Consider the following 20,150-nt stretch of genomic DNA (forward strand, 5'->3'; position numbering starts at 1 on the left):
GATTTTTTCCTTTCAGAAAGCATGAGCATCATGCAGGTGCTTGAATCAAAAAATAATTTTAAATAGTGTTCTAACATTCAAATGAAAACTGTTTTAAATTCATGATTTTCTTCTGTTGGTTGTGCTGCCAGACCTGGAGGAGCAGTTGGGTGTTAACATGTGGTCATCATATTCACTTACTCTTTGCCTCTCTGTTGTATTATCCCACCATTCATAAACACTTCTTTCCCATCTTAAATGCAATTTTTCTGGTGTCTGAGATGTTAGGTATTCTATGTTTCAAATTACAGTAGCAAATAGCTACTAACTAAAACACAAAATTAACTCTCTGCGTAAATAGGCCATAACGATACTTGTTCCACTCTGAGTATTTGATACACTTTTTCCTTGTTATCTTAGAAATTTCACCTTTCTTGCATTTGAAATCTCCACCCTCCATTCCACCACCAGAGGTTAAAATCTCTTAACACAGAAAAAGTAAATTATAAAAAAAGACCCTGAACAAAACAACCCAAACTCACTTCTAACTTTGGCTAGATGATCACTGTAGGTCCCTTCCAACTGAAATATTCCATTTATTTTTATTATTCCATTTATTTATTTTTAATCAAGGTAAAGAGGTTCATGTGGAATTCCCATCTGAAATTAACTCTTGAGACTTATGCAAGCACACTTACAATGTGGACTAATATAACCTTAAAGTGACTCATAAATGGTGTTGTCATGAACTTTCTGCAAGTGACAGTCACTTCAGCTGTACTTAGTTTGACTCCTTAGGGGAATTGTAATTAGACCTGTTCTGAATTACTGTGCTTCTTACTTCCTGCTGGGAACTTCAAAGAACATTTGTTTCTGTTAGCTTTGTGTTTTCATACAGGGACTCTGTTGTAAGATTCTGCTGTACAAGTAGAAGGTTAAGCCTGTAATGTACTTTTTAGGACTCCTTCTGTGATGAAAACCAGGCAGTTTTATTTTGTTTGTAGTAGCCTAACTTTGAGAAGTTGCCATTTTCATTATCACTACAAAGTAAAAATACCTTATACAAGTGGGTATTGGTTGGTGTTTTAATGGTTTCTAAGCACAAAATAGTGATAAGTATATTCTAAACCTTTGAAGATATCCTCAGAAACATTGAATCCAATTTCATGTTTTATGGATTATTTGCCATCTACACTAACGACAGCACTGACAGTGATGACACTTTCAAGGCTAATTATGCTCCCTAACGATTCTAAAATTATTCTAAAATTATTTTTTAAGAAAACCAAAACAAAACCCACCCAGACACAAAAACCTTCTCTCCACATGGACAGATCAACACCTGAGTGCCTTCCCGAGCAAAGCTTTGGAAGTTTGGCTCCGGAGGCTGTGGTGCATGGCTGAGTTACACTCCTGGGAGCTGGGCAGCAGACTGGGAATGGGAAGCAGGCTGGGAGCTGGGAACTGGTGTTTCAGGGCACTTGTTGTTCCAGAGCTCTTCCTGGAGGAGCCTTTTCCTTCTGGCAGGGTTGGGATGTCCCAGGCTGTGCTGCCACTGCCCCGTGTCTGCTGTCACAGGGAGTGAGGTCCTGCTCAGCCAGCAGCTCTCACACCCTGAGCAGAGTTTCTTGTGAATCTGGCAGAGCACAAACAGCAGTATGGAGAAAAAAAAATATGCTGTGGAATCAAATAATCTTCCAGTTGACTTTTACACTGGATTAGAGCTGGACATTTTCATAGGAAAGTGTTTTATCACTTATTTGAAGCTTCTGTATCTTTATTCCTGAGCTCTGCTGTGAATTTCTCACATATTGAAGCATTGGGATATTCACAAATACCACAGACTTGTGATAATAGGGCACAAAAGGAAGAAAGCTTCTTCCTGAACTGGACTGCCAATCGGGTTTTAAAATCTAAACAAGATTCTTTTCTACTTCAGTTTTGTTGTGGGTTCTGGTGTTCATTTCATTTTGATCTTTGCAAATTTAAAATATAAGTTGAAAAAAGATTTTTTTTGCAATAATGATTCTGTGTGGATGCACAGAACAATATTGTATTTAGATAAATGGCTGCATTTCCAATATTTATGTGTGTAAAATAGATAGATTAGCAGCTTTGTTGTGGCAAGGATGTTATGCTTTCAAAGTTATTTTGGCATTTTTTTTCTTCCCTTATAGAGTTCAAAACAACAGATGAGTTGTGAAAGAGAACAGCTAAGGGTAAGTGCAATGATATGCAAAATGTTCTGTTTCTTTAAAACATAAGCAGAATTTAGTCTGTGCTATTGACAGATGAATTACTTAATTTAAGAGGAACATATTTAGTTCATTTGTTGCTTGTTGGTAAATACTGTACATCTTCCATTATAAAGGAGCTAGATAGATAGATGCAGGTTTTTTGGTGTGGGTTGTTTTTTTTGTTTGTTTTTTTGGTTGTTTTTTTTGTTTTGTTTTGTTTTGTTTTTTGGTTTTGTTTTTTTGTTTGTTTGTTTGGTTTTTTTTCTGTAATGTGATGAGATTCGGCAGTAAAAATCTTCAGTAAAAATCTTTGCCTGTTGATGGGACCCCTGACACTCAGTGAGCTCCTCCTGTGCAGCTCCAGCAGTGCCCAAGGTCACTGTGCTTCCTAGACCTGCTCCACTCAGATGGTTTCCAGCAAGAAGTTATCCTGTGATTTATATTGTGTATTTCAGAGAGGAGGAGCCAGTGGCAGGGCTGTGAGGAGCTGTTATTTCAGTGTCTATTGGTTGTGTACAGTCTGGAAGGAGATGGGGTTCCTGAGCCCAGGCTGCTGACCTCTCCAGTTTTCCCCTTTTCCTGTATTAGAGTGACTGTGTTAAACAGCTTTTAGTCTGCTGCCTTTAAATGCTACAGATCCCTGAAGATGCTTTACCACTGCAGTATTTTTGAATGATTCTAGTATTTGTTTGGGAAAGTAGAAGAGCCTTCATTAACTAAAAGAAAAAAAAACCACCAAAACCACAAGAACCCAACCAACCAAAAGCTTTTTGGTCATCTGAGTGTTGCTTAATAGACCTCCATTTATTGATAGCACATGATGAGTGTTTATTTGAAATCCCATATGCATGTAGAGAGGGAGAGGCAGGCCTGAAGGAAGGGTAAGTTTCTATACAAACAAAACTATTTTTGGAAATAGAAAAAGCAGCTTTTTATTTGTTTGTTTGTTTGCTGTTTACTAAGAAACAGCAGTGCCTGCATGACTTGCAAGTATAAAGAATATACTTGTCTGAAAGTACATTGTGCAGTGTTCTTGCTCATCCAGCCATTGTTTAGATTAACTCCATCAACATATCTAGATGCTTCAGCTGGTCCTCACCACACTTGTAATGGGATTTTTGGTAAACACGTTATGCAAGAACAATGCATCACATATTGTCCTCAATTCTTTTCTCGCTGCCATGTGACTGCATTGCATTGTATGGAGCTGGAGTGATAAAGCTTTGTTTTATCAGTAGTCATGTCTCAACAGAGCAGCTGTCAGAGCTAAAATATTGCAATAGTACCTGAAGGACAAGCTTTCCAAGAGGTAGCAGTGCCTTGAGAACAAAGAAACTTTTCATTTCTTTTTATTGCTTTTATTTTCTCCCTTGAATGAAGGAAAATATTGTTTTAAAATATAACTTGAGGAGGCCATGAGCTCTTTTTACAAGTAAATTTGTGTGCTTTTTCAAAGCAGTGGGTGAGATGTGGTGCAGTCAAACTTTCATGTATCTTTCTCTTCCAGTATTACTCATTTATGTCTAACAATGGCCTCAGTGCTTAGGGTGCCTTTGTGTCATAGCAAAATGTGACACAAAACCATGTCTGTAACCTGCTAAATTTAGCTACATCTTCTTCCACAAGTCCTCTGATGTTCCTGTTACACTAAACACAGTTTCTGGTGTAAATTGTGCTCCTGTCCCAGAGATCCCCTGTGGCTGTCACAGCGTATCTGCTGTGACTAAAGGTCACTCTGAAATTTAAATGTACTGTGTGGACATGTTGCTCTTTGAGCCCTACGAGGGTGTCACTTGACCATTCTGCCACTTTTAGGTTGGCTCCCTGGCAGAGCAGTGCTGTTGAAGAAATGTTTCATTGCCTGAATCAGGTTTTGCAGGCCTGCAGTATTTCCTTTTGGGGTTTGGGAGCTGCCATGAGTACTTGGATGGGAGTCTCTTCACAAAAGTGGTGCTTCATCCCAGCTGAAAGAATTGAAATAGAACAAGGAAACAGGATCGAAACAACCAAATGCCAACATCATATTGTTTGTTAAACTAAGTAAACAAGATTATTGGGAGGTCATCTAATAATACAATAAAAAAGATAGAATGTCTCACACTTCCTTGCTAACTCTAAGATGAAAATGTCTGCCACTCTCCTTTTTTGATTCTTTAGCAATTCCGTAGTCTAAGAGTCATAAAATTCAAAACCAAGGCTTGTTAAAAGCATAGTAGTGTAAATAAATAATTAGTCATTATGATACCTTGAGAGGCTATCTAGAACAGGGGGTAGACAAAGTTAAAGGAATAAAGTAGGGGTTTATTAAAGGCCTTCACAGCATACATCTTCGGCAGTACAAGAGCCTGGCTGTGGCTCTGCCCATGATGGACTCTGAGTCACGAGTTTTCAAACTTTTATAAGTTTTGGTCCATTTCCATACTGGGTTAACTGTCCAGTTACAGCTCCAGGTTGTGCAGTCCCATCCTCCCAGGCTGCTCTCCTCAAATGGTGTCCTTGCTTCTGAGGACAGGAACCAAGGATTCTGGAAACCAAACTGGAAAAGGATTGACTGAACTGTGAGGAGAACTTGCTAACACTTTATGTGAAGTTCAGAGTTACACACTAAGGCAGTACAGAATCTGGAAAATATGAAAGCTAAAATTTAAAGCATCAGTTGTGTGTCTGTATAAAGAAATATCCAAGTCTGACTAAAATAATTTCCTTAGACATTTCTCACCTCATATCTGTTTCACTGCCTTGTAAATTCTAAATGCAAAGCAGCACATCACTGTTCTGGAATAAAGCATTAAGGGTAATGAAACTCATTCATATTAGAGCCTCTGGCCATTATACATTATATTTATAAAGAATGATAATCCTAATAATTAAGGAAGCCTGTGCATTTTAACCCTTTTCTACTCAATATTTGAACTTCACAACAATCACAAATGCGTAACTTATTTGCCCTGCCAACCTGGTATAATCCCCAGGTAGACATTAATGTCTTTACCTGAATGATTTAAATGAGAAGTTATACAAAAACTATGGGAATTTTATCTCTGTCAAGGCTGGTTGGGGTTTTTTATTCTATTTGGAAAAATAACATAACCTAACTTTGGTGCATTTCAATTTTATTTTAAAAAATAAAGCATCAATACCATTTTCCAAGTTTTACTTTCTCTTGGCAGTGATTTTTCATTACAACGTTCTGCCTTAATAATAATTATTTTTGTGTTTCTTAATGTCCTTTTGCATTCTAATCTGGTGTCTTAAATCAAGTTATACTAAAAAAAAAGGTATGTTTTTAAAAGGCATGTTGACTCATCAGTATTGCTCTCCCCACCTCCCTGCACACTGTGCTTCGTCAGTGTTTCCTTTAAAGAAAATAATATGCCCTTTACTCCCCTTTGTTGTGTTTTGTGTTACCCAGTCCTGGTTTATAAATCTCTTTTTGGACAGTCACAGCCTCTCCTCTCTGACTCTCTCCTGCTGCCCCTTGCTGCTCACGAGTGGCTGTGTGTGGTTGGCATTCTGATGCATTAGAAATGACCTGTAAAGACACAGAACTCACAGCTTGCTCAGAATCGTTTAAAAGTTATTTTCTGCTTGTAATACAGTCTGAAAAACAGACTTTGAAACACGCATGGTCCAGGTTATTTAAGGCTGTGAAGAAAATTGGGATATGAGCCCTAAGCATAGATTATTTGGAGTACATAAAGCTATAAATAAGGGCAGTGACAGCTCAGAAGTCTGCCTGCTGTTCCCACCCAACCTTCCTTGCTGGTCTGATTTGAACCTGGGGTGGTGTTTTCTTATCAGAGCTGAAGGACATGACTTCAATGTACAGGGTAACTTAAAGCTTGCAGAGCTTTACCCAGCCTTCAACTCATCATTTTTTATTTTGTATGATTAATTCAGTCTAACTGTTTAAAATGAGCTCCATGGGTTGTGCTGTAGAAGAAAAGGCTTTTGGTCCTGATGCAGCAACACCAGATGAGCTCTCCAAGGTGGGCAGAGAGCAATTTTAAACTCTAATGTTGGCAGGCTTTATAAATGTTGCTGTGAATACCAATGAGGTCTAATGGTAAATGGTGTGATTAGCTTCCTTGATGTGAAATTCTAAGTGACCCAGTTGTTGCTGTAATTAACAGCTTCTTTCACATGTGCTTATTATCAAGATGCATTATATGCAGCCAGAGTTCCTTCTCTGGTCTGAAATAGGGGCAGGGCAGGCTCTTACTGTCACCTTGTATTTAATATCAACTTTTATGTTTTTATAGTATTCTAATTTTCAAGGAGAGAGAAGTTTTGCATTCCATATTGCTCTATTTGTCTTGTCTCTTATATGGTAAATGAAATAAAGTGCAACATGCAGCAAAAAATGTATCAAAGTTACACCAGGTAGAGAGAAAACAAAAGCAAATGCATTGATGCCCAGCATAATTTTTAAGCAACACTGATCCTGCAATATTTAGCTTTAATAAAGCAATATTTAGCTTTATTTATGTCTTTATTAATGCATTAATTTATTAGGTTTGTAATGTGCTTAGCTGTATTGATGAGGGCTCTTGGAAACTTTTTTAAATAAACTTTTTGAAGCTCATTGTTGTGGCATTAGCTTTCTCCAGTGGTTAAGAATAGTCTGTTGGAATTTTTGTGTCCTGTGTTCCTCTGATGCACTGAGGAGTCACATTGTGATTCAGTGAAAGACACTAATTTTTTAATTGGTTTGAGCTGAGTAAAACCAAACAAATAACTGGAGAGAAGAAGAGAATCAGAGTGGAAGTGGTTTGTTAAGTAGATGTTATCTTGAGGGTTTTCTGAAATTACTTGGGGTGATAGCAGGGTGGTGGTTGGCCAAGAACCTCTGCTCTCTGTCCACCTCTTCCCACACTGGACAGGAGACAAAGAAATGGGTATGAGCTTGTTTTGTGAGTCAGTGATGCCATGTTACCAGAGAGCAATGTGTAATTCCTAGCATTTCTGCAAAACAGGATAGCTGGTTCTGGCCAGTAATAAAAATGTCACTTTTTGCCTTTCCTCTGACAACCCTTGGTTTGCATTTGTGAACAGTGTGTGTGTGTTTTGCCTGGAAGAGTAATCTGGAACTACCAAGTGTCCCATGTCCCTCAAAGGAAAAGGGGTTCAAAGGGGATATAACTATTAAAGTGGGTCAACCCAGTGTGTTTACTACTCATCCTTTCCTTAGGAATTCACATGTGCTGCATTTGATGTGCCAGACAAGTGGCTTAGAGTGATCCTGCTGTAGTTATTGCAGTGAGTTGTGTTCATCCTCCCTGTAGGTGTAGGTGGAGATTCAGGTAGGTGAGATCAGTAAGGAGATGTATTTTTGGTTCCTGATTTGTATCACACATTGACATGCAATGAAATTGGAGTATTCTCACTCAGTGTCTTACCAACTATATTCCCAGAGGTTCTATAAAGAGTAATACACATCACAGCTCAGGAAAAAAAATCTTGGAAATGAGATCTAAAAAAGACTGGGGAGAAAGGTTAATTGTAGGAATGTGATTTCATTTAAATTTTAACTTAGCTTGAAATAAATATGTGCCCAAAAAAAAAAAAAAAAAGGCAACTAGAAAAATGTAAATTTCAATCGCAGTTTTTCTTGGCAGTTCTGCTAAATTTTAGGAGCCTTCCCAGCTATAGTAACTCATAACGTTACTATATAAAACTCCAATTTGTTACTTAATATTATTGCAATTTAAAACAATAACAAGGTAATGAATACTGTTCATGTTTCAAGTGCCATGGCCTCTCACCACAAGGATTGTGTTCTCTTCAAATGCTGACTGCTAATAGGGCCCTTGGATCAAGAGAATAAAGTGTTTGCTGCACTTTGTTCAATAGTTGTGCCACCCACTTCAGGCTTCTTTGAATTCTTTCAGGAATAGATAAGAGGCCTTTAGGTAATGTCTTGACTCTGCTCTTGATGGAATGCTGTTCAGAAAACTTTCCATTCCTGTCCTGATGTTTTGGCATCCCTCTCTCTGAGAACAGCAGGCAGAGGCTTTTCTGCTGTTCAAGCACCACCACTTTCTCTTGAATTCAACTTGGATTTTTGCACAGTCAAGGATTTTCTCTGTGTGGTGCTTCATAATTGCTGGAACTGAAGGACTACAGGAATTTTTGGTGAGGCTGAAGCAGTGCTTGCACTAAGGACCTGTCTGGTTAGGGTGATTTTGTGTGGAATTCAGCAGCTCCTGAATGTGTGTTTAAACTCATACCTGTACACAGGCATCAGGGACAGGGAATAGTTCACTAGGGGTAATGAAGGTTCAGGACATGGTAAATTTGTGAAAGGACAGAAGGTAATATATTTGGACAGTTTAAGGGCTGCTGAGACAGTACCCAAGATAAATTCAATATGCCAGTGCTTTCTTCCTCCTGCTGCACAAACATGAGCAATGCCCAGTCCTGGATCCAATCTGGATTTGGGAGCAGCTTCTGCACTCAGAGCAGCAGCTCTTGGTTCAGACTTTCTGCAGTGACTGCACACAGCTCCTGCTGCAGAGCACTCGCTGTGAGCAGGGATGCTGTCCTAGAAAAGAAGAAAGGTTTTCTTGCTTAGTTTGTGTTTGTTGAGAAGGAGCTCTTTTTTCACACAGCTTTTGTAGTTTCTCTTTGATCATCTGGAAACCAGACCTTTGAGTGCACAGCTTTAACAGTGTTTGTACTATCCTGACTTATTATTTCAACCTCTGCTGTTGCTGAGGCAATTTGACTAGCAAAGATCATGGTCTCTTTGGTGTCACACCTAATTCAAGAAGGAAATGCTATCTAGTTTACAGTGCAGTTTGGAGAATTTGTGGGTTTAGGGGGGGATTTTTGGTGGGTTTTTTTTTTTTTTTGTTTTGTTTTGTTGTTTTGCAAGTTTTGGGTTGGTGTTGTTTTTATTCCCCTGGGTGTTTCCACGAGGCCTTTCTAGCTTGGGTGAGGGCTGTGTGGCTTTGCATGGGTAGTGCTGTTGGCTTGAACTATTCACTTTTCTTTTGCACTTGGGTGAAAAAAAAGTGAAAATCCTGGAAAGGTTTTCCAGCTGCAGGTGGTTGGGCTGTATTTTTAACACCCTCTTTGGTCCTTCTGCATTGTGGAGTTCTATTCTCATTTACTCATATGTAAAAGAACAGATTGAGCAACAAGATTTTTAAAGGGAACAGGAAAATATGGTAGAGAACTGAAAAAACCCATACAAGTTTAGATGAACAATCCAAACAGTGTGGTATTATAGGGACATATAGTCACTGAGCCACTTTGACTTCTTGAACCAGTATTCTTTCAAATAGAGAGAATGAAGGAATATTGATTTAATATGGCTATCATGTCCTTGGTTTGATGTTAATGGTCTTTTTCTGTTATGTAAAAATTTTCTAAACTTTGCTTGTTTAAACTGGTCAGGTGTCCTACTCTACAAAAACATTTCATTATGCTTTTTTAAGTAGCTGCCAATTTTTTTCCAAGCACCAAAATTACAAGGAAGAAGAAATTCACCTTAAAAAAACCCCAGAAATGCATGAATCAATATTAATATGCAAAAATATACATACTAGTATGTATTTGTATTACACATAAATATAAATACAGTTAAGGATCCAGTCCTACTGACTTGTGATTGACATGCACATACACCGCATTGTTGGATAAAGAGTCAAATCTTGGTTTTGGATAGGCCAGGATTTTAGAAGTCTGTGTTTGTTCTCTAGTAGTCTGTATTTCTTGTTAATCTCAACTTTATTAGTAGTAAGAATAAGCCAGAATAAGTGAACTTCTATTCTGCAGAAAAATCCCAACTTGTCCTGAAAGCCAAGCCTTTGTGTTCAACAGGAATGGCTTTCCTGGTACAAAATCACCCAAAAAAAATCCATGTAGTCTCCAGGAAGCAGTATAGAGAAATAAAAAGGAGCTCCACCAAACACACAAAATTTATATTTTATCAAGCTGACAATAATTTTGTGTCATCTTGAAATTCTGGCCTCGAGAAGGAGCTATGCTTGGTGTTGGAAGACAAGTGAACTACAGAATTTTAAAACCACCTTTAGTCAACTAATTTTTCTTCTTTTCACAAAGGCTTGCAGCAAAAAAAAAAATTGTTTAGGAGAAAAGTGTATTATCCAGAGTTAGCCACTTTTCCCTGTGTGGGCCTGGAGAGGTGGAGCCAGGTGAATCTCCTGAGGCTGGACCTGGTGCAAGGTCCTGCCCCTTGCCTGAGGCCATCACCAATACCAGCAGGTACTGGGAGACAAACTGATGGAGAAATGGAAGAAATCCCGAGCTGGTATTTTCGTATTCGTACCATGGTATCTGGAGGATCCATTTTATGAGCCAGGAAGTTGAGAAAGGCAAAAATGCTCTGCTGATTTTCAGCATCTTTGTTGTTCCTCACCCCTGGGAGAAGCTGACCTTGTTTCGGGAATGTTTTCTCCTCCACATCTGTGTGCTGTTGTGTATCTTGAAGCTTTGATCACCTCTGTTTTCTTTAAAGACAGTGTGGCTTAGACAGGGAGAGGGAGATATAAAACCAAAGTACATCAGATCACAGGCATTTTCTGTGCTCCACTAATACCCAAAATTTGAGCCCTTCATGTGAGGGAGTGGCTACAGATGTATCCCAGGTATGTAATCAATGCCACGTAGGCTGTTATTCATAGGTAATGGGCAAAAATACAGATGCACTCAGTGCTCACCTGTTCCATTTCCAGCATTTCCCTTTTGTGCAGCAGTCTCTGCCTTTGGATTCTTAAGATCTCTTTGAGTACAACACTGAAAGTAAAAGAAGTGGTGTTCATCTCAAGGTCACTTTGGTACTTGAGAGCAGCTGCCCTCCAAAGAGCACATAATGAATAGTTTTATTACCTTTTGGTTGGTTTTCCCTACATGCAGTAGATTGCTTCATATGCTATCAGCTCATTTCTCCTTTTTTTTATTTTTTTCCCCTCTGAGCTACTGCTTTCTACAACTGTTTTCATCATTGTTAAAAATCATTTATATAGCACCATAAATTACAGGCACTTTACAAGCAAGGTGTAAGATACTGCCTTTGCCCCAAATACTTTATGGTTCAGATACATCTTTGATATCTGGTGTACCTTTTTTTACTTAACACACAGCCTGGGAATTTTAAGGTAGATTGCATTAATCTCCTCTTTTATTCCCACCATTTTTCATGATCGAATGATGGTGAGAGCCTTTCTGTGATGCAGATAACCAATCATCTGTTTGCTACTTCCCATAAAGGAATTGTAAACATTCTCCTTACTGAGAATTCCAGGCACATACTTTTGTGCTCATACATTTGCATCGAAAACCTGTAGGCACTGGAAAAAACAAATCCAGCCTTTGGATAATTTAACTCCCCTCACTTGTCCTTTTTTTCTTGACACTCTAATTGGCATTTCCCATTTTTTGGAATGAAATCTCCCAGGAGTTTTCACATGATATTGCCACAGTGCCCATGGAAAAACCTGGCAGTATGATCTTTCAAAAGGTTGTTTCTTTCTTGGAGTTTTGGCTCAATTATTAGGTTCCCAAATCCAGGATATCTCATACCTCATTTACACTCCTGTTTCTACTCGTGCAGATATTTAAAATCTAAATGTAGCTATCATTTAATTTGAAATTAGGATTTTTTTTTTGTTTATTTTTGTCTGGATGATAATAGTCCAAAATACATTAAAGGTCTGTTACTGTAATTATTTACTATTCTCTTCCTTTAAACATAGATTCTTTTAAAAAAACCCAAACAAACAGCTGTAAATCTAGGGAAAAAAACCCTGTAAACTCACTTAATATAATTTTTCCTAAGCCCTTGAAATGTGCTGGGCACCTTCCCAGTCATGCTCAGCTGGAGTGGAGTCCACTGTGGGACTGTGGGGTTTTCTTTCAGTTATGATGATCTTGTATCCAGAGTATCTATTTCATACTGAGATAGTAAAATACTTTTAATATTAATCATTGTTAAAAATATATCAAAACTTTTCTTGACTCATTTGTATGCAAATTTGGGGTTTTTTTCACATGTTGACATCAGAACAGAGCAATCATGGTGTGCTAGCATGGCCATGCAGATCCTTCTGGTTTGAAAACCAGATCTAATGGCTGAAAACAATTAGTCTCCCATATTCTATTCAATATGTTAAAATTATAATTCTGAACCAAAATTTTTAATGAGGTTTTTTTTCACTAATTTATTTGAAAATGTATTAGGGACTCCAAATAAATGGATAATGGTATTAGATTTACATTTAAATCTCAGGCTTTTACAATTTTTGGAGAACTCTGTGCCCTGCATGATACCAAATATATAATAATGTGAAAAACATTGGCTTTTATATAAAAAAGGTTGAGAGGAAAAGAAATAATTTTTCAAATTGGTTAATGAAAATATATTTCCATGTCTTATTCAGAATCATCCAAGCTTTATTTTGAAAGTGCTGGCAAACACTGAAGTTATTAAAAAGAGAAAAAAGGTCAGTAAGTGTGCATCTGTAATCATACTACCATCAGTGTGGCAATATATTCTAGAGGAAATTCACTTGAAACAAAGATTTTTGATGTTATGCCAGTAAATAACAAAAGCAGATTGATGTTTTTGTGTGTTTTTCTGAACTAAACCCCACCCAAATGCTTGCACTGTTTATTTTGCTGTGCTGCTGGCACTAAAGCATGGTATTGATGCACTTGAAATGCATTATGTGGAGCACTCAGCCTCTTCCCTGCTCAGGCTCCTGCTGGAGGCACTGGGAGTGCCTTTCCTTGGCCAGGTGGAGGAAAAAATGTCAGATTCTTGGAATGGGATTGGAATTTGGAACATAGAAATAGTCTTAAAAGGTGTACCTCAGGCAAAGAGAACTTCAGTATATGTTTAATTAGGCGTTGGTGCTCCCTGACCTCAGTGTTTGCATTTCCACAGCCACAGAAGGGTTTAATTCAGTTTTCATTCAGTGAGTGAGTGTGGAGACTCACTCAGTGTGCAGAGAGCATCCTCATTCAGGGCTCAGAGGAGAACACCAAGTATCACCTCTGAGAGGCCAGGTGGGCTTTGTGCAACCTGATCCTGCAGCCCGGAGTCTCCCTGCCTGCAAAGAACTGCGTTAAGGAACCCTGCTCATGGAGAATTCCCTCCTTTGAAATGCAGGCCGGGATGGAAAACAAGCCCTGCTTCTTAGCCCTTTGCTCTGAATGTAACGTGTTCTTAGGAGACAGTAACTAAATAGAAGCAGGATACCCAATTCTGAATGGGATTTTCTTGTTTGTCATGTTGGCACCTGACATTTCATGTTTAAAAAAAAAAAAGAAAAAAGAAAAAAAATCAAAGCATCTTTTGAAATGCTTTAATATTGTTTACTTGCAAAGCTCAGTTTGCCAAGATGTAGTTTAGCAAGGTCTTGCTCAGTGAAAAGCAGTAAGTGCTGTGATGCCTTTCATCAGCGTTTTGCAGTTGACAGTAACTAAATAGAAGCAGGATACCCAATTCTGAATGGGATTTTCTTGTTTGTCTTATTGGCACCTGACATTTCATGTTAAAAAAAAAAAAGAAAAGAAAAAAAAAATCAAAGCATCTTTTGAAATGCTTTAATATTGTTTACTTGCAAAGCTCAGTTTGCCAAGATGTAGTTTAGCAAGGTCTTGCTCAGTGAAAAGCAGTAAGTGCTGTGATGCCTTTCATCAGCGTTTTGCAGTTTCCTCTGTGGGGGAGCCCAGCAGAGCCTGATGCAGTCCCAGAGAGAAGGGATATCCAGACTGCCACCAGCTCTGTGCCCACAGGAGCTGCTCCTGCTCCTCAGGTGTGTGCTTTTCTGAATACAAGAGCAGCAGGTGTTTGGTCTGCCCCTAAAAGTGCTGCTGCTCTTTTAGGCTCCGTCCAAGTGCCACCAACCTTTTGTAGTGGGAAGTGCTTCAGAGCGGAGCACTAACCCTGGGCTGCATCAGGATCTTACCACTGTGGTGGTGATTGGTCTCTGATGAAAGGGAAGCACAACCACTCCTTGTGATGCTACTGGAGAATTTCCCTCCTGAGGGGGGAAAAGAAAAAAATGTCAGCTTTCACACATGCACAAAGTATTATCAGCCTGTATAGCAGAAGAATCTACATTTTGGTTTGAGACAGAGGTTTTATTTCCGTAATGTCACTGTTTTCAGAACAGGGTGTAATTTGTTTTGTTTTTTTGTTTTTTTTTTTTCAGTGTCAGTACCTGTGCATTTGCTGTTGGAAATAGTTAACTTTGCATTTTGTTGCTGGGCAAGGAGTATCCAACTGATGTGAACCATGAACCCCCTAGGAAAATAGAAAATACATAGATTCAGAGCATCTCAGAACACCAATTAAATATTTAGTGTACAAGCTGGATCCCTCCTAATGGAGAGTGTCTGAGGTAAACACAGCATCTCTAATGTACAATCAATTTAATAACGGAAAGGACGGGCAGCTCCTGGAAGGGGAGAGGATGTATTTTGATTTCAGGCAGAAGAACTGTATAAGTGAACTTTTTAATTGTGAGAATGAATATTCAGGGAATCCAGCTTTGGTTGGCTGAAGGAATTTCTGATAGAACTGGAAGGCAGTGGGTGAATGTGAAGTACTCACAGGTTGGTTTGATGGTTGCCTGGTTTTCTGGCCTGGTGGTGGCTGTGCAAGTGGGTCTAGAAGCAGAACACTGACATGATTTGTAATGCTTGAAACATGCAGGGAAAAGTATTCTGAATCTGACCTTTTGCAAGAAGCTGGATGCACCCAATTATTTTTTTTTTTTAATACCAGGAAAAAAAAGTTCCTACTATGGGAACATGGGAAGTGGTATAGTGACCTGGTCATTGCAATCTTCTGTCCCAGAGTGTTCCTTGGAGCAGTGCTGTGTGCATTTACCAGCTGTTCAACTACAAGAACTCCTTTAGAGTTGTGCTGCATTTAGCTTTCTTCTAGAAACACCTGTTCTTCAAAACCAACTATTTCCTCTTTAGAGAAATCCTGCAAATGAGTCGTGGTACTTTGAAGCTTCCAGTGTGACCAAGAGCAAGCCATGCATAGTTGCATTCACACCCATTCTCAGATGTGTGGTGCTCCAAGATGCCAGGAAGACATTCCCTCTGCCGGACTGCCAGAAAGCACTGTTCATCTCATTTTGTCTCCTGGCATGCCCTGGCTTCTCTCTCAGGGTTTGGACTGATGGACAGAAACTTCCCAGTATTTTTCAAGTCATTTCAAAATAATTTGAGGCCACTTCTGAAAATCAGAATCATTTGGCCATTCATATGCATACTTTGGGAAAGCACTCATGCAGCCGTCATTATTGTCTCACTACTTATTTGTCTTTAATACACAAATAACAGATTTCAGAAAATGTCAAGTGTTTGTGGAAAAACATAGTCTGAGACCTATTAAAGGCACATGTTCCGTGAGTCTCATGGTAGGAGCCAAAAAAAAGAAAAAGGGCAATGGAGAAAATCTGCAGACATCAGGATGATGGAGAGGGTCCTACAAGTCACAAAATGAAAGGGAGGCATAGATGCCCAAAGTGTTTTTGTGGTCTGGAAGGCAGCCAAAGAGGCATTGATTTATTAAAGAGCAGCCTCACGGCTTCCTTTTCTCTATGTGATAGTGCCATTAGAGCTCCTCAAACAGTCTCTGGTTTCCTTGAGAATGAGGAGTAGAAGATTCTGAAGACAGAATTATTTCCAGGCTGATGCCACTGCCAGACCATCATTTTGCGTGCCTGACTGGGGAATTCAGCGTGTGAAGTGTGAGTTCTCTGATTGTTAAACACAGCCACTACTTGTGCAAGAAGTACCCCAGCAGTTGTGTGGGTTTTACACTCTGCATTTGTGACGTGGTATAAAAAACCCAGCTTTAATAAGACAGCAATAGTGAGACACAGATTGTCTCAAAAACGCCAAACTCGGCTGTTTTGTTAATGGAGTTAACTCGGGGCTGTCGTTGTGCACTGCTAATACACTGGGAGTGATTAGCACCTGTAGCATCAGCTTTTTGTCTGGTTTTGTAGATATCTCAATCCTCTTATGTAACTCCTTTTCTCTCTGAATAGCCAGGATTTGTTTGGTAGCTTTCCATTCCTTGCCCCTGCAGTGCCTCCCTAAAACCCTGCCCCTGTGTCTCCTTGTTTGTCACTTGTCCTGCCTGTTTGTCACCTGTCCATGGGCAGTACCTCCACCAGGACACTGCTGCAGAGGCCTTTCTGATGCTGTGAGCAGAACTGGAGGTGCTGGCCAGCCTCATGGGTTCTGGTGCTGTTCCCAGGAGTCCAGGTGGCAGAGGAGCAGATTTTTCACCTTTTTCATGGCAGGGCTGCCATGCAGTGGTGCTGCCATCAGCTCTGGGAGCAGGAGAAGTGTGCTCAGCACAGACTGTGGGTGTGCCTGTCCCTCACCAAATCAAAACACTGATATAACCCAGCCTCAGTTAGGAGGCTGTTCTCACCTTGTTAAAAAACAAGTGAGACGAGAAGACAGAGCATGAATTAGTTTTGTCAGATATATAGTTAGAAATAGCAGCTGATAGGTTTGCTGTGATAAGCTCTGTATGATGGCTCTGCTGAAAGGTAGGCTGTTCCATGATTTACTGAACTATTAGAAGTGGTAAAACTGATCCATTTGTTATCATCCAGTGCATAAAGACTTCAGGATTTAAGGAGCCTGCACTAAATAACAAAGCAATTTATATACTCATAAACTGAAAATTACAGGGAAGAAGTCCTTAAGTCATTGGTAATAGGAGCCTTTTATCATATTAGTGATGATTACCAAATGTTAACCCCTACTCCCGTTTTTAAAACAAAATCTTACCTTACAGTAGTTGCAATTACTTAAAGAACTCCTAGAGACAACTTTGTATTGATTTATTATGCAAGTGTGGCAAGTTTTATTTATTTATCTGAGCGCCATCCCTCTCCCAGCCCATCAGGTCCCTGCATCAGCTGATGTGAGCTGACTGATGGTTCTGCCAGCAGCAGCCTGGGGCTGGTGTTACCTGAGGAATGGGATTAGCTGCCTCCACTACTGGGGAGCACATCTTTACCCAAAGCAAATTTGAGTGTATTAGCTTGAAAAGAGGATTTTTTTTTTCCTGTGTTTCAATTACTAGATGATAGTTAGCAATAGTTGGTTTCAGATTAGTCTGTTCTAAGGAGAATATAATTATGTGTCCTACTGTGAAGATGGAAATACCCTCTGCCAGGTTTTAAAAATGCATTATAAGATTGTGAGTTGCCTTTGTGTTCTCTTGAAGCAAAGACTTTATGGGCACTGGAAAGAAGATGTTGACTAAAGCTAAGCAAACATTTGCCTGGAGGTAATTTTACTGGTGACATTAGTTTCTTTTTCTGCTCCAGAGTGTCTTGAGATACTTAATTCATTCAATTTTATTCAACCAATCTAAGTTCTCAAGGAACAGATGAATTGAGAGCCACTTGTTACCAGTATTCAATATTTGATATCCAGGTTGCTTTGTTGAAGTGTGAATGATTACATGCTGAAACAGATTTGTTTCTTTTTGTGCGCTGTGTAAGCAGAGTATCTAAAATCAAGATTTGCACACACACCTGGGCACTGTCCAGAAGAAAATTGGAGAGCTGTACTAACATTTCAGGAAATTTAGTTAAAACTGTTTTCTTGCAGCAGGTAAGTTCTGATCCCACTGTCCTTATGTTAAACTTTTCCTTCAGTAAGTAAATTCAAATCCATCATCAACCCACAGTAACACTGATCAGACTGAAGCTGGAGTCCAGCTGACATCCTAAAACCAGGAGAGATTATGTGAGGTTTTCCTGTGGCTGCCAGGGCTCTCTGGCAGAACTGTTGGCTGAGTCTGTTCTCACCAAAGAAGCAGCAGCAATATAGCACCTGCCACTGAAATTATGGGTGTGGATTGATTGAGCTGTTACCAACTGAACAATGATCACTAATAATTTGGCTTAATTATAATCACTTAGTTACCCTGAGTCTTGTCAGGATAGGATGTTTGAGTGTTGGGAGAAATAAGCCACGGGCTTTGTTGCAGACACATCACAAGTGAAGTGTTGGTACCAGACAAAGGGACAGACCCCTCATGGTTTCCTTCCCACCACCTTGCTGTGCTCAGAAAAGGGAAAGCCAAGGTTGATGCTGCTGGTTCTGTGGGGGATGATCAGCAGTGTGCACCCCATGCATGTGCCATGGGATGTGGGATTGGGGAAGCTCCCATCTGTCTCCAACCTGCTTGTCCCCTTGGACTGTGCACTGAGCACAACTGATCTCAGCCAGCAATCCTGACTGGGATTTGAAATTGTGCTGAGCTTTAATGACCAAGTTGTTGGCTGATTGCTGCTCAGGCTTTCCTGGGACAGTATTCTGACCTTGTTGTAGAGCAAATGAGCACAGAAACCAATTTCTTGCATCAAAAGTGACAGAATGGCTAAAGCAATAGAAGTTCATTGAAAATTGAAAAAAAAAAACAAAACCCCAACCCAAAACTGAAAACTCTTTGGTGAAAACACAGTTTATAAACCAACAGAGCTGTACATAAAGTTGCACTTCAGTTGCTCTTCTGTATTTATGCTGAAACCCAAAAAGCAAAAGCCAGAAAAAATACAGCAAAACCCACGCCCTTAAAACTGCAGTGACACAAGAAGAGATTAAGGACTTGTTTTGTTTCCACACCTCCTAACAATTTGCAGTTTTTCATTTCATATACAGCCGTGATAGATGAGGCTGTTAAGGTGTAGAAATTAAGCACAAACACAAATATTTCTAGCCTTCTAAATGCTTGAAATTATTTTTTGTATTCTGTGCAAATTATGTAAGATTTTAGCGTTGTTGCAGCTCATGTATCATGTGCATCATTTGTATCTTTTCTTGGGGAAGTTGAGTAAAAGAAACTAGTTTATTACCAGTAATGGCAGTGTAATCATTCCTATCACATTCCCTCCCTCCTTTATTAGGCTTTTTGGTTTTTAAGAATTGTTAAATCCCTCCGGTTTAAATTTGGAAGAACGGAGATGTTAGTTGAAAACATAGACTCACTAAAGTCAGTAAGTTTTGTCTTTGCAGTCCATTAGTCAAATCTATGATTTTGATACCCTTAGCACCTAGAAAAACAGGTTATACCATCTAGCACTGAGCTTGTTTTAATATTCCTGCAGTTCCTAGGAGTCTTACACCCCTTGCAAAAGGAGGAACTTAGTCTGCATTTTCTTATCTTCCAATGCAGTAAGCAGGAATATCAGTGCTATTTCCAATCTTCTTTGTCATTAATAAATATGCCAAGATATGTCTATGAATTATGGTCCTTTAATAAGGTAATGGAACTCCTAGAATCTAGAGCTTGATTTTTTAGAAATGAGAACTGTTGAGGTGCCAATAAGAATGTGCTGATCACATACATAACTAATCTTGATTAATCATGAGTACAAATTTTATTGTTTCCTTGTTACTATTACCAAGTATTTTTATCTACCCTTACTATCTCACCAATCCCTCATGATTCTCTATGGAAAACAAATGATATTCTGATTGATTATAAAATTTCAGGCTGTGGTACAAGCTCACACAGCAGTGCTGATGCTGAAGCTGACAGCACCTGAGAGCCCCATGTGAGCATCTTCGGGAGCCTCAGAGGAGCTGGGCCATTACAGCAGCACGCAGCAAACACCCAGATTGGTTACAGAGTTTCTGACTGCCTGTTTTTTCAAAGAACCCCATGGTTCTCATTGGTTTCAATAGCCTTGGACCTGAACCCAACGTCAGCTCTCTTGGACCAGCCTTTGTTAAGTGATTGTGGTCAGTACCTTCTATTTACTTTTATCACATTGTTTGCAAATCCAGAACATGTAAGAAGTGACCTTAGCAAACAGGGTTCAGCTTCAACTTCAGCCATAGGTGCAAAAACCAGAATAATATACCTGTTTTCAGTCATTTTTTATCCATGTTTTTCTACCTGCACAG

General features: G+C 39.3%; 1 protein-coding gene across 1 annotated transcript in view; it reads left to right on the top strand.

Moving 5' to 3' along the window:
* The window catches only part of RBFOX1 (RNA binding fox-1 homolog 1), a 1,146,709-nt gene that overhangs the window by 781,941 nt on the left and 344,618 nt on the right, over positions 1–20,150 (top strand). Inside the window, exon 6 of the mRNA XM_041401522.1 lies at positions 2,157–2,198. Within this exon, the coding sequence (XP_041257456.1) occupies positions 2,157–2,198 (42 nt within the window). The remainder of the gene's footprint in view (positions 1–2,156; positions 2,199–20,150) is intronic.

The sequence above is a fragment of the Onychostruthus taczanowskii genome, unplaced genomic scaffold (assembly GCF_017590055.1).
Source record: "Onychostruthus taczanowskii isolate IOZ18803 unplaced genomic scaffold, ASM1759005v1 scaffold19, whole genome shotgun sequence".
In the NCBI taxonomy this organism is placed as follows: Eukaryota; Metazoa; Chordata; class Aves; order Passeriformes; family Passeridae; genus Onychostruthus; species Onychostruthus taczanowskii.